The 24167-nt window shown below is 39.5% G+C and overlaps 3 protein-coding genes across 5 annotated transcripts in view; 2 read left to right on the plus strand and 1 right to left on the minus strand.

Moving 5' to 3' along the window:
- Positions 1–11856, minus strand: part of LOC124131382 (TP53-binding protein 1-like) — a 71709-nt gene extending 59853 nt beyond the window's left edge. For 2 of the 3 annotated variants that reach the window (XM_048397338.1, XM_048397332.1), the window contains exons 1-2: positions 11621–11856; positions 2329–2502 (exon numbers count right to left, since the gene is read on the minus strand). In XM_048397338.1, coding sequence (XP_048253295.1) covers positions 2329–2475 — 147 coding nt within the window. In that variant the 5' untranslated portion in view covers positions 2476–2502; positions 11621–11856. The other variant, XM_048397344.1, reaches the window with a different exon arrangement.
- LOC124131460 lies at positions 8150–9083 on the plus strand. The gene is made up of 2 exons (XM_048380622.1): positions 8150–8695; positions 9057–9083. The coding sequence occupies exons 1-2, from the start codon at positions 8150–8152 to the stop codon at positions 9081–9083; spliced, it is 573 nt and encodes a 190-aa protein (XP_048236579.1).
- Positions 11857–11965: 109 nt separating the features above from the next.
- LOC124131383 (40S ribosomal protein S6-like) lies at positions 11966–19203 on the plus strand. Its single transcript, XM_046494626.2, has 5 exons — positions 11966–12114; positions 14619–14750; positions 16433–16643; positions 16945–17094; positions 18060–19203. Exons 1-5 carry the CDS (start codon positions 12109–12111, stop codon positions 18314–18316), a joined length of 756 nt encoding a protein of 251 aa, XP_046350582.1. The 5' UTR covers positions 11966–12108; the 3' UTR covers positions 18317–19203.
- The last annotated feature ends 4964 nt before the right edge of the window (positions 19204–24167 follow it).

The following is a 24167-nucleotide window of genomic DNA, read 5'->3' on the forward strand; positions in this document are numbered from 1 at the left end:
CCATATATACTAAAATTATAAGAACCATAAGCGTAGCACTTTGGTACAGATGGTATGCAGGATATTTTTTGACGTATGGAACAATTTTGACCAGTCACCGTAGGGACTTCTCGCGCTACATGTATTTCGATTGCGAAAACGTTATGTTGACATTTAATAGTCAAACTGCCTCAAATATGACTTTTAGCGAGTCATGGTACTGCATTTATGATATGTGTATCCATTCTCTTGCACCTAAAGTTTGTTTCAAGGCATCAATAGTGGTAATCTGACCGTGGTTGCTGTAAATAACGGTGAGTTGTGCGATCTACCGATCACTTCGCAAACGATTTCGACGAAATTATTGTAAACATTATTATAATTATTGAATGAAATATTGAATAATATTAATCAAATATATTGCAAACTCTAGTCCAGATAAACAGTGAACAAATTTTTTTTATAACCAGATATTATAATTATAGGATTAAATTGCGTTCTTCAGTTCGGATTTGTTGACTTGTATTTCCGGTGTTACGTGATAGCGGTGATCAGCTGATAATGTTTTCTGAGATGGGGGAAAACATCGTGTCATTTTGAAAACTTGAGTTTACTAAAAAATGATAGTAAATTTTGGGAGCCATGCTTTACCGTGCTATAACCGAAGCGCTCAATAACGAGGGAACACTGTACGTAACAGTGTGTGAAAAGTCGTACAAAAAAAACACTATTTGAAGGGGGCGTGGCCTAAATGCAATTGTCTGATTGGGATTTTAAATTTTCCGGACCCCTGGTATGACCCCAGTTACCTGCCAGGACTTGAGGGCAGGGAGAGACTGCAGCATGTGGTATTGTGTGTCAGTGTATGATCCTAGTTACCTGTGAGGACTTGAGGGTGGGGAGAGACTGCAGCATGTGGTATTGTGTGTCAGTGTATGACCCTAGTTACCTGCCAGGACTTGAGGGCAGGGAGAGACTGCAGCATGTGGTATTGTGTGTCAGTGTATGATCCTAGTTACCTGCCAGGACTTGAGGGCAGGGAGAGACTGCAGCATGTGGTATTGTGTGTCAGTGTATGACCCTAGTTACCTGCCAGGACTTGAGGGCAGGGAGAGACTGCAGCATGTGGTATTGTGTGTCAGTGTATGACCCTAGTTACCTGCCAGGACTTGAGGGCAGGGAGAGACTGCAGCATGTGGTATTGTGTGTCAGTGTATGATCCTAGATACCTGCCAGGACTTGAGGGCAGGGAGAGACTGCAGCATGTGGTATTGTGTGTCAGTGTATGATCCTAGATACCTGCCAGGACTTGAGGGCAGGAAGAGACTGCAGCATGTGGTATTGTGTGTCAGTGTATGATCCTAGATACCTGCCAGGACTTGAGGGCAGGGAGAGACTGCAGCATGTGGTATTGTGTGTCAGTGTATGGCCCTAGTTACCTGCCAGGACTTGAGGGCAGGGAATGACTGCAGCATGTGGTATTGTGTGTCAGTGTATGATCCTAGTTACCTGTGAGGACTTGAGGGTTGGGAGAGACTGCAGCATGTGGTATTGTGTGTCAGTGTATGACCCTAGTTACCTGCCAGGACTTGAGGGCAGGGAGAGACTGCAGCATGTGGTATTGTGTGTCAGTGTATGGCCCTAGTTACCTGCCAGGACTTGAGGGCAGGGGGAGACTGCAGCATGTGGTATTGTGTGTCAGTGTATGGCCCTAGTTACCTGCCAGGACTTGAGGGCAGGGAGAGACTGCAGCATGTGGTATTGTGTGTCAGTGTATGGCCCTAGTTACCTGCCAGGACTTGAGGGCAGGGAGAGACTGCAGCATGTGGTATTGTGTGTCAGTGTATGGCCCTAGTTACCTGCCAGGACTTGAGGGCAGGAAGAGACTGCAGCATGTGGTATTGTGTGTCAGTGTATGACCCTAGTTACCTGCCAGGACTTGAGGGCAGGGAGAGACTGCAGCATGTGGTATTGTGTGTCAGTGTATGGCCCTAGTTACCTGCCAGGACTTGAGGGCAGGGAGAGACTGCAGCATGTGGTATTGTGTGTCAGTGTATGATCCTAGTTACCTGTGAGGACTTGAGGGCAGGAAGAGACTGCAGCATGTGGTATTGTGTGTCAGTGTATGACCCTAGTTACCTGCCAGGACTTGAGGGCAGGGAGAGACTGCAGCATGTGGTATTGTGTGTCAGTGTATGGCCCTAGTTACCTGCCAGGACTTGAGGGCAGGGAGAGACTGCAGCATGTGGTATTGTGTGTCAGTGTATGGCCCTAGTTACCTGCCAGGACTTGAGGGCAGGGAGAGACTGCAGCATGTGGTATTGTGTGTCAGTGTATGGCCCTAGTTACCTGTGAGGACTTGAGGGCAGGGAGAGACTGAAGCATGTGCTGCTGGTCCCACTGTGAGTATTGGGTCTCTGACTGGGATGCTAGCACCAGGAAATTGGATGGCTGGTCCTCATTGCTGTGCTCTGAGTCTTCTACGTACTGATCCATCTTCAGCCAACCATCAAAGTCTTACATCTGAAACAATACAGTACTCAAATCATTGTAACTGATCTGAGCTTAAGTATGAATGGTGATATGTGATAAGTGGTATCAGAACTCATAAATGCATTTCACAGATTGGAATCAGCAACAATTTCTTTAGCTCTCTCAATGTATCTATCATTTCCTTACATTCCACTGCAATTAGTTCATCAAGTCATTTGGAAAGCTTAATATTGCTAATTTCCATCCTTGATTAAAACTCACAAGTAGAACAGTCTACTAAAGAATGAATCAACATAAATCTGTGTTTTGTGCACTTGTGCGGTTGAACATTTCGATAGATATATGTTACAGGAAATTTCAGGGAATATATTTAATGTCTGATTCACTCAGGGAATATACATAATCCCTAAAATTTTCAGGTATTATACATATTCCCTGATTTAACATCAAGTATTTTAGACATACATGTATTCCCTGAAATTACTTTTGAGGTCAAACTTGATAAAAAACAAAACAAATTATTTATGAGAAGAGAAATTTATTTGACATGATAACAAACATACATCAGGGAATCAGGAGTGTTCACAGATTCTTCTAAGTCAGAAGGCAACAGATTAAAGGACTCTGGGGTGGCTATCACTTTACTCAACAGATGTGACTATGTCTTTGTTCTTTGCGACTGCGTCAAAGGCCAACATGAGCCAGTGCGTATGTATTGCAAAAGTACTCTACTCAGCGGTGCTATTTGGTGTGTGATTGGATTAATGTAAGGTTGGATTAAGGCGATTAAGGATTCTCCTGTATTTTCTGTACACATAAATCCACTGATGCTTGAGAGGAGGGGGTGTCGCATTCATATTGAGTCACATTTTTGGCTAGGGGCCAGCTGTCGCATTCTTTTGGAGACGCATTAATTACACGATTTACAGTATTTTAATCTCATTTATATCCTATGTTTTGATTACAGTCGAGACTAATTGTTAAGTTAAGTGAAAGGTATTTGTTAACATGTCAAATACATTTGTCTGAGAGATGGACGGCTACTCGAACGTATATAAACAGAGCAGCCAAGGATAAAAATGAAATCATATCAATATAAGAAAATAGAAATCATATCAATTCAAAAACAGAAATTATGTGAATACCAAACTCACAATAGATATGCGTACCCTACTCACACACAGGAGTCCCAAAGAGGGACAGGTCAGCCGAAATTGCTTAAGCAGAAGGCGACCTCTTAAACACTTAATGCAACAACAACAAATTTGAGAGCCTCAAAAGAAATTTCAGGGAATATGTCTAAAAAAAACTTGATGTTAAATCAGGGAATATGTATAATACCTGAAAAAATTAGGGTTTATGTATATTCCCTACACATATTCCCTGATTATACATATTATATATATGTTCTCAGTTTCGTGCCACTTCTCTTCAATAACATTTACCATGATTCCTTTTGCACCTAGTTTTATTCTTCCCCGCCCTTAAGGCGGGGAAGTATACGGGAGAGGTTAATTTTGTAGCATGTAAGTTGACATGTTGGTTTCTTTGAAATTTCAAGCCACACAGTTACCGGAACGAAACATACAAATCATGTGAAATGTGCGTGAAATGTTGATGTTTATCTTTTCCAGCAATAAGAGATACTTCAAAATCGTCTTGCTATTCTGAGACTTAGTCACTTTTCGTAATGCTGATAACCCATGAAATTTGTTCATTTTGTTTTTAAAAGAGCTAAAAAATTATCCCATTTCGCTAAAGTTAACCGGTCTATATTTTTTAAGAATAAATTATTGCGCATTGAGCGATTATCTCCTTTAGCTATAGGCGTAGTATAGAAGTGATAAATTCACGCACTGGCCTTGCATTGCTGTATACGTACCTTATTCAAGCTGTATCACTGAGAGTGAGTGATTATCTCCCTTACCCGAACAGCTCAATTGCGCACTACCTTTGCAATGTATCGCATGTTATTCAGGCAGCCATCGAGAAACGTTCCAGGAAGGAATTTAAGCCAAGCCTGTCACGCGCACTCAATTTTCACATTGCTATTGCAACATATTGTTCAACACGATTAAATAACAGGCTTCTATAAAGTATGACTTTGTTCAATAAACAACACATGTAAAACAACGGGTTTGCTATGAGAATCTTTATATTCGTTGTCTTCATGATCACATGTATGGCGCTTGCTGTGCATAGTTGAGCACAGCATTGTTTTAAATACGTCACTGTATGTAATGTATGGTACATATCGTTTCATGTGGCGGTTTACGTTTCTGCATGGTTTATTGCTTTGACAAAAAAAAATTAACTTCTAGCAGAGATTATACACCCGTATATATGTTCTTTGCTTCTGGATACATAGGAAATCAACAGGTTGGTCTGTAGTTTGCAATTATTTTCCAAAAAGATAATACGGTTGCATGATAACTTCACAATGTTTGGGTTGAACATAGTAACAAATTTCAATTTCTAAGCCGGAAGCAATCACAACACAAACCCAGTTAACCAAACGGAACCATACACAAGAGTGATTGAGGCAGTTGGGTTTTACACCGTCTTGAATAATATTCCGTGTCAGCTTGATGTGGGAGGAAAGTCTGAAGTGATGCATGTCTTAGACGTCCACCACTTTAGTGAAACCAACGAGCAAGGGTTTTGTGCTGACAACAGAATTGGGGCGAACCGAGATTCAAACACACTGTCATAGGTTTCTGGCGTGCCCAAGGGACACAACTCTGCATAGCGAATTGCAGCGCCTTCGGCGACTGGGCCAACCATGCCCCGTAAACAACTGTAAGAAACTATTATACAACAAAGATGTTTTAGATGAGATATGTATTGCGGAACATTCCATGAAGAAACAGTGGCAATATTACACAATCACAAACTACAAAATACATGCACAATTAACGACAGGAACATTCAACATTCAAAAGAGGTACATTATAACAATTTAATTTCTAAAACAAGTGTATTATAATGATATGGAAACAATATGAGAATTGAACAAAACTATGGTAATGTTGTACATACATGTACAAGGAATTTGTTTGTAATTGTTGATAAGTTAACAGATCTTGGAAGTTGTTTCTGGATAACTGTTGGTAAACTTATTAAACTTAACAGAGTGTACCAAATTCTTTATCATGATTGGGGATTATTTGTGATTCTCTTCTTGGTTGTATTATGTAAGACAGTGCGTAATGTTGTTCATCTTCTGAGACATCACATGTTTCACAGAGACGTTGTTCAAATGTGTTTTTTTTGTTTTTTTGTATATCTACAATTTTTTTCAATTTTTAGTTTGTGATTACTTTAAAGAAGTTTTGAGAAAAGTGACCTATGGCCTTTGTTTTTACAATATGTAAGATAATTCTCAATATTTATAGATAACGTGACCAAACTGTATGTTCCTAACTTGCTGCTAGATAAATGGGAATCCATTAATGATTGCGTGAATTTTTACATTTGAACTGAAATATATTTAGAGTGGATTCATTACATTTTTTGGTGTTTACTATTTTAAAAGTAATATTTCTGTTCAAAATGCTGGTTGGGTTAATTAAAACCCAACCAACATTTTGAACAGAAATATTGATATTTGCTGCAAAAGCATGCTTTAGAATTACATTTGTTGTGTTATCTATATAGGATTTTTTTTATTGGTACTAATAATGGGTATATATCAAGTTTTGCCTGACAGGCCCAGTTTTCTTTGTGCTGACCAATTAAAGACACTGTTTCTTTTGTAGTGCTTTCCAAAGATAAGTAAATTAATAACAACCAATTTGTACACCAATTCTCTCCTCCCATAGCTTACACTTCCTTCCTCTGCACATAACATTATATTGCGGGGAGCTATTGATGCTCTGCAGCAATCTCTACTTGTAGGTATTGTATGACATATCACTTTGGGCTGGGAGTGGTAACTCTGGTACTCACGTCGGGTGGGTCCTGAGTAGGACTCAGGTACCCAAAGGACTACCCAGACTTGTGTCTTGTCACACGATATATCACTTAATGACTATAACAATATAACTCCACTTGCTAACGTTTGCATTTCTTTCTGACTATGCATGCATTCCTTCTGACTTTTATATGTTTGAGTAAAGATAAAGCTTGAGTCACATCTGTGTATGCATGAACAGGTCATTTTTGCCAGGACTCTGTCAGAACAATTCCCAATCAGACATTTTGTGCCCAACTCTTGGGACCTACAGTGGGTACCCAGGTAATAGGGTCGGGTATCTGTGGGTATCTAACATCACTTCAATGTGCCACAGAGGAGGTACCGGCAGTGGGTATTTGAAGTGTACATATAAAGAATGGTCCATCTTAATATGCTGGTCATTGTGTCCTACAATCTGGATAGTAATGAGCAGAAACTGACAGTAATCTACCAAATTCATTTGATAATAACCCAGCATTGATAGTACAAGTCAATTTCCCCTCTGTGATAGTATCAAAACACATGCAAGTGCTGCAACCTTTAGCTGTTTTAGTGCATAAATATATATATATATATATATCCTTTACCATTTAGTATTTTTTAGTGTATATATATATATATATATATCCTTTAGCATTTAGTCTGTTTTAGTGTATATATATATATATCCTTTAGCATTTAGTCTGTTTTAGTGTTTATGTATCCTTTAGTCTGTTTTAGTGTATATGTATCCTTTAGCCTGTTTTAGTGTATATGTATCCTTTAGCCTGTTTTAGTGTTTATGTATCCTTTAGTCTGTTTTAGTGTTTATGTATCCTTTAGTCTGTTTTAGTGTATATGTATCCTTTAGTCTGTTTTAGTGTTTATGTATCCTTTAGTCTGTTTTAGTGTATATGTATCCTTTAGCCTGTTTTAGTGTATATGTATCCTTTAGTCTGTTTTAGTGTATATGTATCCTTTAGTCTGTTTTAGTGTTTATGTATCCTTTAGTCTGTTTTAGTGTATATGTATCCTTTAGCCTGTTTTAGTGTATATGTATCCTTTAGCCTGTTTTAGTGTTTATGTATCCTTTAGTCTGTTTTAGTGTTTATGTCACAGGTTGATGAGTTGAGATATCAAGCAACACTAGCATCCACAATCAGTCTGGTACTCATGTCATGACACATCAGCTTAATTGGGAACTGAGCTAAGGCAGTCCAAACAAGTTTTGGTTCAAGTCACTCCAGTTTATTGTTTGCAACTACAAATCAATTTTGCAGTTGATTATTACCATAATTATACAGACACTGTCTCAGTTTGTTACAATGGCTATACCTAGGCTGGAATAGGTGTATGTAATTTTGAAACCCAAACAGGTTTGTACCTCTAGAAATTTTGTAACTATAGTAATTTTGTAAGAAACTTCATAACCCTATTTCATATTTCTAACAATTTGTGTATCTTATTTTTTTTCCCCACGCAATCATTGCATCCACATAACATTACCATACAAATTATCATCATCACACAATCAAACATTAAACATTTGTATTTTTGCATGTAAAATGTGTGAAATTATAGACCCAAAGCAAGCAACTTCTCTGCCAGTTCTTCGAACCAGTATATCGGTCAACAGGTAAACAAACTACTAATGTTATTACTTCTTTGAGTGGCATTTAGAAGTTGGAGTGATAAAGTAAGACGAGTTCTATGAATGCCCAACACCCCAGGATGCAGTTCACTATGGAAGAAGAAGCTGAGAGACAACTACCATTCCTAGATGTAAGAGTACAGAAAGATCCCGATAACAAACTACACACCAGTGTCTACTGTAAACCCACCCACACGGACCAGTATCTGCACAATTCCTCTAACCACCCACCACAAATCAAGAGAGGAATCATCGCCACCTTAGCCCGACGTGCTGTCAACATCTGTTCCACGCCACAACAGCTAAAAACTGAACTCAACCACCTCCGCCATGTATTCACCAACTTCAACAATTACCCTACCAGCCTAGTTGAACAAACAATCAACAGCATCCTCAGCCCTAGAGAGCGGCCTCCACGACAACAGACAGCCCCGTTCGTCATCAGTCTTCCCTACATAGGAACAGCCAGCCACCAGATCCGCAGACTGCTCAAACACCACGCCAACATTGATTCAGTATTCCAGAGAGGCAGGACAATCCAGAACATCCTCAGCGCCAATGGCAAGCCCCCTACATCTAAGAAAGAAGACCCAGCTGGAGCCGTATATCACATACAATGTGACTGTGGCGACTCCTATGTAGGAGAAACATCCAGGCCCCTACCCATTAGAATAAAAGAACACAAGACCTCAGTACAAAAAAATGACTCAAAATCAGCCATCTCCGACCACACCCAAACCCACCCCGATCACAACATCCAGTGGAACAACATCAAGATCCTGGCCAACAACCAATCAGACTACAAAATCAGGAAACTCCTAGAAGCCATCCACATCAAAAGGATCCAGCCAGCAATGAACAGAGACCAAGGCTATTACATCCTGCCTGCTTACCATCACCTAATTGCTCAATCCCTTTGTCCATCCAATTAATACAGTGGCTTCCATCATCTCCATCAGTTAGTTTGTTTACTCTGCTAGTATACTCTGTGTTCATCAGTCATCCACTGGCTTCCAATTAGCTTAATCACCTCTCTGTGCCCATCAACTAGTCACTGTAACAACCTAGATGTCAATAAGTGTATATATACCTATGTTGTTTAGCCCTATCCTGGGATGCTCACATCCAAAACCTAACAACTAAATGCAGTAAAGACCTAAACACCCTAAGATGCCTAACTGGTTCTAACTGGGGAGCATCCAAAGATACCCTCCTCTCTCTCTACATATCACTAATTAGATCAAAACTAGACTACGGCTGCGCCATATACAACACCCTAAACAACTCTCTATCTAAAAAACTTGACTCAATACAATATCAGGCTCTCAAACTAATTACACGCACCCAACATGGCACCTCCTACACCTCACTTCAGGCCTTAACAGGAGAAATGCCACTAAGTCTACGCAGGGAACAGCTAAGCTTAAATTTCTGGGCCGCGTCCCAATCAAACCCTCTCATCCAAAACTTAATAAACCAAAACATCAGCCCCAAAAACCAAGCTCTAGCTCGTAAACACCCCTTACTTACCCCAATATCCCAAAGAATAACAAACTACCTAAATGAACACCAAATTAAAAATCTTAAACAAAACTGCAAACAATCAAATATCTTCACCCCTAAACTTAAAATACCCAAAATAGACACAACACTAGCTAGCCAAATAAATAAACAAACCGACCCAAACATAGCTAAAACTACCACACTAGCATACATACACGAAAATTGGCCAAATTGGTGTCACATTTTACACGGACGGATCCTCAGATCCGACCTCCAAACACACAGGTTTCGGAGTCCATACCACACAACCAACTAAAACCACACAATCCTTCCGACTCCCAAACAACCAATCAATATTCACGGCAGAACTAATGGGCATGGCCTCAGCCCTCCATAATCAAGAATCCAAAAACCACAAAAAAATCCTAATACTTACCGACTCCCTAAGTGGACTGCAAGCCCTCCAAAACAAAAATACCAAAAACCGACCTAAATTAATAAATCAAATACTTAAAAGCTCCAACGACCTAACTAAGGCAGGCAAACAAATAACCTTCTTGTGGATACCCGCCCACGTAGGAATATACGGTAATGAAAACGCAGATAAAGCAGCTAAACTATCCCTCAAAATCCCAGAAATAAGCTTAAACTTACCCATCTCAAAATCAGAAATTAAAAGTGTAAACAAGCAAAAAATCACCAAAAAATGGCATAACCTATATCTAAACTCAAATAGCCAAATCAAAAAAGTGCTCAGCAAACCACTAACCAAACCAAAAATTCTCCATCCATCCAAAAAAATCGACAGAGTAATCACTAAACTCCAAACAGGACACACCAACCTAAATAACCACCTAAAAAAATTTAAAAAACACACTACAGGTAACTGCCCGCACTGCAAACAACCAGAAACCCCAGAACACGCACTCATCCACTGCACACACTACCTAACACATCGAACCGCATTACAAACCACCCTCAATCCAAACAAGGCTCTAACTCTAGAAGCAATACTAAACCCACAAAATAAACTAGAAAACTTCAAGGCCTTAGGCGTATTCTTAATCAAAACGGAACTAATAAAACGCATCTAAAAACACAATAACTCACCAAATCAAAATCACATAAACAAACAAACATCCACCATACCCAGCTCCCTTAGTTCTCCTCCCCAATCCCATCGGCATCTATTCCAAATCTCAAAATTCCAAAATTCTATATAAGCAACCCCTAAAACCCCCCTCTTGGGTTGCACAGACCACCTTCGCCCCTTTCGGAAACACATTAAATGGCCTGGCCGGGCCCGTGTGCGAAATACGCATCAGTCGGAAAGCGCACGTTAAATCTCCAAAGTAAGTAAGTAAGTAAGTAAGCCCTATCCATCACTTGCTTGATAAAGGTGTTAGGATCTACACCAAAACGTCGCACCAATTGTAATAAAGAAGTTGTTCATCCATAGAACTCGTCTTACTTTACTAATGTTATTGTTGTTATAGGTTCAAGTATTATATCACCCCTATGCATTTAGATTGACGGACGCTTCCCTTTTGGGCAGGATTTTGGTGCAGTTCTATCAGGTGCTTTGAATGCTATACTGCTCTCACTCAATATTTTATTCATAACGTAATTTATTATGCAGGGATTGGTCTACGAAATTTCTCATTTTGAAGGTTACGAACTTGTTTGCATAACGAAATTACTGCAACCCACCTGCAAAAGACCCCCTTTCACATTCATATGTAGATGTTTAACGTTAAGAAACTAAAAAATATGTGATTGTTACTCACATCTAGGATAATTTTCGTAAAAACATTCACTATCAAGTGACTAATGTCAATTTGTGTATATTTTAAGTTATACATCTGTAGAGAGAAATGTGCGGCACAACACTCAGTTTTCGTGGGTCCCAGTTTCGTTGTTCTGTTACAAGGTACACAGATAAATAGCTAAACAAATGTAACTGCAAGGCCATAACAAGCTGATAACCATCACACAGCATAAGAACCAGGGATTGTCAGACTTAAATTCGGCTGTAATCAAACAATCAAGGTAATGTTTACCTTCTGCATGTTCTGTACCGAGCGTTGTTAATGATAACCCCAAATTCATGAGCAAGGAAAGCAATGTGGGTTAATAAATCCACATAGTTCACCTTTGCATTTTGACAAAATAGTCGAATTGTATTTTTAGTGATGGTTTCATGTTGTGACATGACCAACTATCATGTTGCGAAACATATTTCGCTGACAAAACAATGTCACTGAATCCTCCCCAAACTTCCCGCCACCATCATGAATAGTCTCGAAGTCACAATGCTTGATGTTTGATTCGGTCACATATAGTACAAATTCCGATTGTTTCCAACTGTTTTATTCGCAATCAAGTATTGAGGTATTCTGATTGAATTTAATCCACATTAAGAATTAAAGCGATTGAACAGAAATGGAACTGTACAATACGCCGAAAATATGAGTCGAGATTACATTTACCCTTCCGGTGCAACTTTCTTTTTCCGGTCGGCCATCGAGATTGGTCGTTACATCTAAGGATGAAGGTACATATATACCAACAAAACGTGGTGTTTATTACATCAATACGATTAAAATAAAGATCACAATCGAACGACAAGGCATTGTGTTATGCGATATAATTCAAAATATCCCAAGTGTGTTTGAATTATGTGCTAGATGTTTTAGATTGTAAATAGCTCCTGTGATGACACATGCATGGGTCCTTATTTACATCGACATATATTTTATCCTGAAAAATTCTTAAGTTTATGGAAACGATGACATGTCACGAGAACGATGCACGCAGAGCAGTAATACGTACTTGTTATACACATTTGTGTAGAGATAGACACCAATATTCTGAATGCACGTTCTCCTGAACCCTACCTATCTTCCTTCACCATAATGTGATATGTTGTACGCAACAATATTGGGAGATGAAGGTTAAGGTTGCCTTCGTTAACAACTACTTAAATAATTGCCTATGGAAGGGGGGGCCAGGTTGGGCAGTCCAGTTTTACTGAGTCCATGTTGCTTTCCCAATATTGGCCTATATGTTTGTATTGTGATGATTGAGAAGGTGGTAAATGGTACAGTACAGAGTGTAAGGGCCACTGACCAATTAACACCATGTATGGGTTTCTGAAATATGTGAAAATCAAAGTTATATTATTGGGTTTGTGAAACTTGTCAGTAAATGTATTCAATACAATTTTTGGTATGGAAAAGTTCAATTGTGGACGTGAATTTGTCTTTCAGTGATGAGAGGCTTTCAAAACTCTGGAAATTGCCAGTTACTGCCATCATGTAAATGGCATGTGATTATGCACACCTTTAATTATTAAAATTACATTGTTTATGGTCTGTCATCGCATTCAAAATATTTGATATATATTTGTCATGACAATGGATATTTTAAGTGTTGGTGAATATTTGGTCTCTTTGCAAAATTTCAGAACAGTGTCAGGATCAAAGTGAATATATTGTAAAATTATAACTGGCGGATTGCTGTAAAAAATAAGTAGATTTTGATGTTGTATTAATAAAATAAGTGCTGTCCGAACTGCGTTACCAAAACAGGTGTGGATGTCATTTGGCGCTGAGTTAGAAATTATGGTGGCCCCTTGATGTTTTCTGCTATTCACTTGTCTAAGGACACCCCTTGATAACCATTCAGAATCTTCTTTAAAATGGGATGCTGAACTTGTCCCTAAAATTGGTCAACTGCACAACCATTCGTGAGTGAAAATTTAGTCTATGAAGGACATGGTAATAAGATCATAAAACAGCTGCTTGTCAATAAAACTTTAATTATTGTTTTGAAATGTGCTGGTCCTTCAAACCTTTGTGGAAATGTCAGGTCTCAGGACCTGCATAATTTTTAACTGAGGTGTTTGTTTTGATTATGCACTGAGTGTGGTATGAGATATACTCGTAGTTGCGGTTTGAAGTTTGAGGTTTAACACTTTTGATTGGCATTATTTTCCCGGACCTGTAGTTAAACTGGACCAGGACCCGTGAAGATCCAGGTTAGAATAGGTCTTCATGCTTGTCGTAAGAGGCAACTCACAGGATCGGGTGGTCAGACTCGCCGACTCTATGCGTGTCATCGTATCTCAATTGTGTGGATCGATGTTCATGATGTCAATCACTGGATTGTCTGGTTCAGACTCAATTATTTACAGATCACCGTCATATACCTGGAATATTGCTGAGTGCGGTGTTAAGCAACAAATAAACAAACTACCAGTTCAGCACAATTTTACAAATTGTGAATAAGCACAGGTCAGGGTATGTTACATATGTACCATTGTGTACACCATTCAAAGTATTATGCCTCATATTACAGCGGTAGAAACTAACATTTTTGGTCCACTAGTCGTTAAAATGATAATATATAGCAAACCCCTAAATTTGGCAAATATCTCCTTGTCCTTATGATACCTTAAGTATTGGGCAGATTGGCAAGAACTATAGGACTAGTGCCAATTTCTAACCCTGGATTACTTCTTGTTGGTTGGTTTGTTTGGTTAACGCCGCATTCAGCAATATTCCAGGTATATAATGGCGGTCTGTTAATAATCGAGTCATGACCAGACAATCCAGTGATGAATTTCATGAGCATCGATCCACTCAATTGGGATCGATGACATGTATCAACTAAGTCAGCGAGCCTGACCACCCAATCCCGTTAGTCGCCACTTACGACAAGCACAGTCACCTTTTACAGCAAGCATGGGTTGCTGAAGACATATTCTACTCCGTATCTTCATGGGTCTAGTTCTTGTACCCCAATGAACATATACGAACTAATTTGTGATATTTTGGTTGGAAAACATCTTTATATTATTGAGACAATATCTGTGCCTCAAAAACGAGCACCACTGAAAATATCCAAATTTTGATGTTATATATTTATCAGGGGTATCTGCAATACAAGATATTGTATACTGATTTGTGGTTAGCTACAACCTGTTCGTCAACTCAGATGAACAAAAATCGCATATATTTTGTCATTTCTAACTTGCTTCAAATTTCATCTTTTCAGCTGAACATAGCTTATCCAGCCACTGGCTGTCAAAAACTGATCGAAGTTGATGATGAAAAGAAACTTCGGCCCTTCTATGACAAGCGTATGTCAGCTGAAGTGACGGCTGAAAACCTAGGAGATGAGTGGAAGGTAACAGTTGTAGTTTTTATAAAATGCTGCTGTTGGAATGTTGATATTAATCTTCAGAACATTTTTTATTTGAAATCTTGTTTGTATGTGTACAAACTACTCTTTCTTTATTGTTTGAGAAACATTTATGATCAATATCCAGAGCTACAGATAAGCAGCGTATTTGCGTTTCAAGCAAATCTTAACATATATTATACAAAGTACTATATTAAACCAACAAAAATATATCTAAAAGTTGTCAAACTTACAGCTAAGTTATTATTTCCATCTTTTCTCGCGATCGCATGTAATGTTAGTCAGATGACATCTCGGCTTTTGTCACCTTGAATTCTCGGCCCGGCCACGATGTTTAATGCAAAAATATATGCATGAAAAATCTGTCATCTCGTAACCTAGCACGATACATTCACAAAGTTCCTTATTTTTAATATGTATCGTGATTTCCTGCTTACAACGTTTAGAATAACACGATTTAACGAAAATCTTTCGTCAACTTCTGAAATTTCTAATATACACGAAGCAGTACCATAGATGTAATTTGATTGGCTGCCTTAGGTCACATGCTCAAATCTGACCAATCAAGAAACCTTGTAGCAGATTTCGACAAGAAAGCGTCATTAGAAACCAATTGTTATCCAATGAAATTGCATGTAATAACTACGAAAAAACTCCAGGTGATGTTACGAGCGTGTTGATGAAATAAGCTTTCTAGCGATGTGTCTTATGCAAGTCTTCGAACGTGTTATTCATACGAAGCCTCGAAAACTGGGGTATTTCTTCATGTTACTTAGCAAACCTCCCGCTGTCATCGGGAAATTGGTGATGACAGATACTATTTATAATTCTTTCTAAAATGATTTTCCAATTACGTAAACAATGAAAATAAAACAGAAATAGGGAAGTTGATTTTATTAAATCTTATATTTGCCGAAAATCGTCAATTTTTCGCTTCCTTTGTCCTTAATCTGGATGTTATCAACGTGTTAGCTTATATTCTTTATTTACAACAAACTTAATTAAGTTGTAAATGCATTATTTAAATAATGTGATAAACATAACTTTCATATTTATAAACCATAGGATCAGACCTTTCAACATGGTCAAATGGTGTATAACATGTAGTAGCAAAGATATTTTACAAGCAGATATTTTCTTTGATAAATGTTGGCTTCATCTATCGCACACAAGTCTCTTGGAACTCGGTGTCCCAGCAGTAAACACTACTGGTTGACTGGTGTTGAAAGAGTTAACTTACAGAAATGCATGCATTTAATGCAAAACTCAAATGTATAAAAACAGCACGCGTAAAACCCAGTGCAGCTTTCTCAAAGGAGCTAATTTCCGAAACACAATTACAAGCTAATTTACTTTCCGAGTCAAGCCTATGTATTTAGAACAGTTATATACATCTAAAACATTATTTCATTTTTTTAAATCTTAAAATGTTTACTAATTTGGGGAAAAACCCAAAAGAGTGATTAATTGAGTGAAAAATTATTAGTTACCCAATGAAAAATGTAAAAACCCAATTAAAATCAAAACCCTTGAGTAAAAACTCAATTGCTCCATAAGTTATCTGGAGCTCTGATAGGTTCCCACCAAAGCAATGGAATATACTATGTTATGTTAATTAACAACTGGAGGATTTGGAAGGATACATCTTACTGACATGTTTGTTCCAGGGATATCTCCTTCGCATCACCGGCGGCAATGACAAGCAGGGCTTCCCTATGAAACAGGGTGTCTTGACAAATGGCCGTGTGCGATTGCTCCTATCCAAGGGCCACTCTTGCTTCCGACCCAGGAGGTCTGGCGAGCGCAAGAGGAAGTCTGTCCGTGGATGCATTGTTGATGGACAACTCTCTGTACTCTCCATGATTATCATCAAGAAGGGTACGAATAACCTTTTAAAATTGTATATATATATCAAGTTAATTCTGGGCAAAATGAGAAATGGTTTAAGAACCAGGTTCTGCTGTTCATTAAATTAGTAGCTCCACCATCCCTACTTCTAAAATATTGGTAAATATCACATGTTAGGGATCATTTGACCATTAAGTAGTCACATCTTGCTGACAATAAAGATACTGACACCAGTGCAGCCAACATTTGTGAACATGCGCCATCATTTAGTGTTTGCAATTGGTTAAGAATTCAAGGTATATATGTAAGGGCATTCATTTTCTGTGCACAGGTGAAAAAGATATCCCTGGCCTTACTGACAAGACCATCCCCCGTCGTCTTGGACCCAAGAGAGCCAGCAAGATCAGGAAGCTGTTCAACCTGTCCAAGGAAGATGATGTGAGACAATATGTCATCCGCAGACCTCTGCCTGAGAAGGAAGGTTGGTTCTCTCCCTTGTCCTTGTTTCATTACCGATATATTCATTTGGTAGGTCATTTGTCACGACCATTATTGGTAAACAATGTGTTTGAAAGCTATTAGATTGGTGTGCAACTGAGAAGTCTATCTACCCTTGTAGGTGTAGTCCATGCAATAACATTAAAATATTCAAACAACTGCATCATGGGAGTCTTAATGGCATCCCAAATACCGCCCCTTTATGATTAAAAAATGGTAAGACATCCCCTGTGATCTAGTGGATATAGCAGAAGGTCTTGGGTTCGATCCCCTAGCCATATCATACCAAGCCTTTACAAGATGGAACTTGTTTTTACCCTGCCTGGTGCTCAGCATTAAGGGGCAAAAAGGACTGGTTGGTTCGGAGTGAGTATCCTGTGTCTGAGTGGGGTATTCATGTTAAACTGTGGCATCGTATCTCAGTGGGCTATCACTATAAAACTGGCATCAACAGGACTAGCACAAGCAGACACCCGTGCATGTGAGTTGCTATATAAGTGGAAGAATTTTGTACGCAGTGTTAAACCCCATTTCACCTCACCCACCCATAATGGTGAAGTGTTAGGGTGCTAAATATGTTACAGTAGGTCGTATCCTGTACATATGTCTCTGCTTACACTCAAACCAGTGGTTAGTTGTGTATATCTACAGGCCTCTGTAATATGTCTGACAAGGGCATTGCACTATAGGGAATTAAATACCATCCACTGACTACCCGGTATTTTATGAGACCTAAGCATATTTTATATGCATATATACTTTGTGCTAATTTTGTAAAGGTGTGTGATCATTTTCAGAATTTGTGTAATTTCATTAGAAACTTGTAAAAATCATCTTCAGACTTTCTGGGAAAAATATACAATGGCCCACTGGTCCATAGTATAAATTATTTGTTTCAGTATTTGAAGAGCATTTAGCTCATTACCTTGAACTTTTAACTGTTTCCAGGCAAGAAGGCCAAGACAAAGGCTCCTAAGATCCAGCGGTTGGTCACCCCACTGGTGCTGCAGCACAAGAGACATCGCATGGCACTCAAGAAGAGGAGGAATGCTAAGAAACGTGAGGATGCTGCAGAGTATGCTAAACTCTTGGCCCAGAGAATGAAGGAAGCCAAGGAGCGCAAGAGGAGGAGATCCTCCAACTCAAAGAGCAGGAGTGAAAGCAAAAGCGAAACTACCAGCAAAGATACTAAGGCCAAGAAGTAAATGACCTGTAAAATATGAAGGGGAAATAAAAAAAATTTGAAAAAAAGATTGTCTTTTGTCATTAAAACTAGGATAATATGATGGTTTATTCAAGTTGTCATAGACTGGCAACAGAATAGGGTTGCTGCAGTTCACAGTACAGAGTGGATGTGCTGGTAATACGAGGACCATCTGATCATGTTTGACACCCACATTTGTTCTGATATGATCTGCAGGCTCTGTTCAACAAAATGGTCTTAGTGCTACAAAGCCATGTAAAGGTATAGGAGTTGCAATCACCTTAGCACAAAGATTGCTGTGTGGAACCAGGCCCTACTTTGTTACCATAATACCTGCGTTTGTGATTCACCAGTGTGGTAAACGTTCTCCCTGCTTACATTTGTGCCATCAATGGAAGTGCATTACAATTATTTGTTGCCTACTTCATGTACACTGTCAAATCCAACTTGTCCACAGCCCATTTTGGACTATTAGTTTATGTAATATGGCTAGACTTTGGTAGAAAACTACTGGTTTTTCACTGGTATTTGACTTACGGAGTAGTGTTTATGTCCATCCCTGGTTGATGTTCTTTTTCTTAAGTATCTTGTGAAAGGTGGCACTCATTTAAAAATCACATTTATCAGTTTTGTTTAAGTGGGATGTATAGCTTTCAAGTTGTATGAAAAGAGGTTTGTGTGATAATTTATAATTGGCTTATTAAGATAGCTCCCAGGAGCATGGTAACACACAAAGCAGCCATTTTTTCTACAGATGTTGGTAAAATAGTAGTTAGGGACACAAACTTTGCGATGAATCTTTAAAATCAGATGGAACATGCATGCCAAGACAGGAACATGACGTTGACCAATCAGTTCTTTGGAAATAAAAATACTATGTAAAATTGATTAGATGTATGTTTTTGTTGCAAGCAAATGTAAGTCAGGACCTACAGTTCCATATGTTTATGGGCACAAGAAGCCACCAGAAACACTTCACTTCATAGCTTGCATCCAACATTGGACGGTTTTAGTTGCAATACATTTGCAGCATTGGGGTACACCAATATCACGAGTGATGCCGACTTCTTGGGTTTTTTATCCCCAGCCGGGCCAGAATGGCCGAAGGGGGGTTATGTCGTTGCGCAGTCTGTCTGTCCGTCCGTCTCTCCGTCCCACAGAGGGTACTAAGCTTGTGAAATCAACTCCTCCAGTTTTTAGAGAATATCCCTGACACTCTACTCACAAGATGTCGACATGTTGATGATACGCATATCGCAGTCCCGTTTCATTTCGACTTATTTTGACAGAGTTACTGCCCCTGTTTTACGGAGCTTCATGAAATCTACTCCAGTTTCCAGAGAATATCACAATATCTAACTATAACTATAGTTAGTTTCCTTGTTTAAGGCTTTTGTGGGTGAGCTACATCCTTATGGCATTACCATTCAGACTGGATTACTCCCAACAAAATGTTCTGCACAATTTATTTCAAATGCTGCCATCTACTGTTATTTCCTAAAATACAAAGAAAATATAAACTCTTTAAAAAAATTCATGCGGGGGATGTTGTGCTCTCAGAGCACTCTTTTTGTTTAACGCCGCACTCGGCAATATTCCAGCTATGTGACGGCGATTTGTAAATAATCGAGTCTGGTCCAAACAATCCAGTGATACTGACATCGTGAGCATCGATCTACGCAATTAGGATATGATGCCATGCATCAAACCAAGTCAGCGAGCCTGACCACCCCATCCAGTTAGTCGCCTCACGACAAGCACCGTCGCCTTTCATGGCAAGCATCGGTTGCTAAAGACCTATTCAACCGACTAAATGGAAGTAGTTGAACGTAAACACGAGTCACTGGATCAATATCAAATGGCATTGGCACACCAATGGCCCTGCACTGACAGAAGTGGAATAATTTAACGGGGGAAAAAGTGGTAATTCGTCTCAAGAATATTTTATCATAACAATTTCATTGACAAAACCCATACCTGGTAACAAGACAAAACGACACGCCCTGAAAGAGGGGTGATGTTCTCAATTAACAATGTCAATATATCGGGTGTGACCACTATTTGCGTCGATACATGCAAGCAACGGCGCATTGAAGTCCCATGATGATTGGATGACTGTGGATGTTTCAAATGTCAACCGAAGATTGGTCGTCCTGAGCTAGCGTAACCGGCTGGTTCTGGTCCTGTTGTGGGCGTCGCGCTGTCTCATCCTAGACATGCTCTATTGGAGAGAAGTCTGTAGAAACAACAGGCCATGGCAGTACAGCCATGTTATGCTGCCTCAAAAAAGTCGTGTAACAACGCTTGCAACATGTGGACAGACATGTTTCTGCTGCAACGTGAAGTTTCGTCCCTGTAGCGTACGCCATTCAATTTGCCATTAACAATGATGAAACCTGGACTCATCTGTGAACAGTGTAATATGTCCGTCTATTCGTCTTAGGCTCAGATGCTGTCTACACTAAGCTAGGCTTTCTTGACGGTGACGTGGCAGCACAATTTGACGTATCGCAGGACGTCGGGGCTAGATGTTGTGCTCCTTCTATCGGTTGCATACGGTTCTGCCACTAATTGGTTTCAGCCCAGGAATTATTGGAACTGTAATTTGGCATTCGGTATCGATTCCGTAGATGCATCAACCAAATGCGGTTGTCTTGACGTGACAGCGCACATGGACGACCGGTCCGTGAGTCATGAGTGTAGATGAACGTCCCCCAAAAGATTGTACTGTGTTTGGGTGAACATTAAAATGTCCAGCAACTTCGTTTTGATCCATTCCTGTTTGCAGCATTCTCACGGCGTGAAGACGTTGATTTTCAGCATGTCTTGGCATTGCCAAGCGTTAATTACGTTTAATCATAAGCTAAACAATCATTGTATGCTGTTCACATTTAAAAAAAAACACTTTTGTGAGCAACATGCTCCCTACAAACAGGCACACGTCTAAATTTTGATCGTCACGACTCACCCTTAAATTCCGCCAACAGAGGTGATTTAAAGTCGAGATGTGTTCAAGGATATGTATTGATAGATGCATTATAAAGTTATTTCTATTTAACTTTAGACACGTGTAGTTACTGTTTTTACGTACGTAAACAAGAAAGGAAACCATTCATGATTCTATTTGTGTTGGAACGAGATAATTTACCATGTTAAGAAGGGAAATAACTCTTTTAGCCTTACTTGCCTTTCTGGTGCTCATGCTGACAAGGCTTGCCCACTGATGCTAAATTCAACAGGACCAGTAAGAGGGATGTAGTGATGAGGAGAAATGAGGGTTAACGTGTCTTTCAAGATTATTGCACTTATATGGCGACGTGCATACACGTACGCGCGCCCTGCGTGTGGCTGTTTGTCCGGGTACCATACTGCAGTTTAACATGAATACCCACTCAGACACAGTATACTCCGAGACGACCAGTCTTTGTTTTAGCGCCTTATTGCGGCGTCAGCCAGGGTAACAACAAGTATGATCTTTTAACGTCTTGTGGTACGACGCGGCCGGGGATCGAACCCCCAACCTTCGCTCTCCGGGCAGACTACCAGTAAACCACGGAGGCGGTCCCCTTGGATGGGAGCTGGGTGACTGGCCTGTTTGTGGTAACTATAGAAACAGCAATTTCATTACTCATCATTAAATCTAGCTGTCTGATTGGTCAGTCACAGTCTTGTAGAACCTGTGCAGTGCAAAATGTCCGGTCGATAATTGAGAGCAAGCTGAACCCGAAAAACGACATAAAAACACATTGTGGAAGGATCTAAGAGAAAGCACATATAGATAAAAAAAACAACAACATCGCCGTAAAGTCATATTGTAAGTAGAGAAAACATTTTTGTCCTTGACCTATTTCAAGTCATAAAATATAAAACACCGGTTCGAATCAGTTATAAAGTCATTTTAATTTGAAAACAAATATGCATCGTCTGATATGCAGTCTCGGGCAAAAAAGAACCGGATGGACCTGACCCAACCTTGCAAAGTTTGTCATGGTCAAAGGGAGACAATTCAACAGATTGTTTTCCACGAGGTTAATTGTCAAGCTCCTCACAGCGATAGTACGTTCCCGGAGCTCTCTATACTATCGTTGCCACCAGCCAAAACTCCCCACTGTGAATAGGTGGCTAAACCATGCTTGGAGTTGAACTCGCAACCGAATGACCGTTTTGTTTACAAACAAGTGACGACTGTCGTGACGCCGAATACACTTATAGCTGCTAAATTACTTTCTTCGTTTGTTAATTTGAATTTCTGTTTCATTAAAACTATCGTGTTATTGATATAGTAAGAATGTAAGGGAGAAGTTGGTTGGTTTTCCGTTAGTCTGCAATCTCGAACCAATCTGATTATTTAAACAACAAAGTAAATTCATCTGGAAAACATGGTCAGTCGTGAACCTTTTCAAATTGAAATATGATGGCATTCCCAAAGACATAAACAAAAGTATAAACGTTACTACATTTGGGGTTAGAGGGCAAATTTCAAGATTCTTGTAATGGCCGCGCCCACACTGGTGGCAGCGATGTTACCGAGAGTGAAACGAAGGTGTCACGCGCTGGGAAGGAGCTTGGTTAATTGTGGTCAAAGGGAAGTAATTCAGCTTGGTAATTAGTGCTTCTGTCTTAAACTTGCGAACAGTGGAACCAGTTTACTTGGTAATTTTGAATGGCGCTACATCCATTGTACAAGCGCCCTTCTGGGTCTACATGCAAAGTTCAGACATTGCGTTTACTTTCTCGAAGGGAAGTAAATATGTTAAGAAAGTAATCTTAGATTGGTACCCTGTTTTGACGGCTTGTCGTACGGCGAGGTGCGCAAGCGCTTTAGGGCAGGTAAACTGGTCCAAAATAATCTGTGTGCTCTGCGCATGTGCCCCCCCATAGAACTCGGAAAAGTCCACACGATATGGGGAGTTTCCGTTAATATATACTGTATGGAGCTCATGCAAGGGACCTCGTTATTGGCATATCGTAACACGATTGTCTCCCTTTGACCATCAACTGTATTTGACAGTGCGGCACGGCTTTGCGCCCTCTCAACGCCACGCGCTTGCGGGATCATTTTATATAAACGTAACAAATATTTTTTGGTTAAACTTTCTTAGTAAAGAACAGATTCTCGTACTTTTCTGGGTTGAGTCCCGTCCGGGTCGAGGCACCTTATCGTCAGCACACAAGGTCAGCGATCTAATTTAACCGACTCAGCCACCGAGGCTTCCACAGCCAGTGTAAGCCTCGGTGGCTGAGTGGGTTAAATCATTTGTTACATTTGATCACTTTATAAATGGCATTGTGTATTCATCGTTTATATAAACGTCTCGTATATACTTCTATCTTGATTCTTTGTTCGTTATTTATATATTTGGATCATGCAACGACATTTTATGTCACACAAACAGACCTACCGGAAATATCCTTTGCATCTGATGGCTTGTTTCAAATAGGATCAATCTTTAAGAATATATATCTTTGTGGCACAGTGAATATCATATAGTTACCAATTTACAAAAACAAAAAAAAACTTGATGTTACAATATATTCTTTTTATAATAGCAAGTAATATGCCGAAGACATGGCGTATTTTGGATTTACCGACTTGAAGCCATGCAGTAAGTAGCAGTAAGGGCGTATTTACATATTTTTGTGTCTTCTTGTCATCTCCAAGGTTTTCCCAGAGGTGGTGGTGCCGTCGAAAAAAGAAAAATAGGCTTTGGCGATTTAAACATTTTGAGAGCAAGATGAAAGCCGAATTTGGAGACCGTGTGGGAAAATATCTATGCATTGATTAAACTTGAGGTTTCTGCAAAACAAATATCACTCTGAATGTCTTGACACTTCTGGAAATAAGACAGTAG

The sequence above is a fragment of the Haliotis rufescens genome, unplaced genomic scaffold (genome assembly GCF_023055435.1).
Source record: "Haliotis rufescens isolate VD_foot unplaced genomic scaffold, xgHalRufe1.0.p SCAF_1, whole genome shotgun sequence".
In the NCBI taxonomy this organism is placed as follows: Eukaryota; Metazoa; Mollusca; class Gastropoda; order Lepetellida; family Haliotidae; genus Haliotis; species Haliotis rufescens.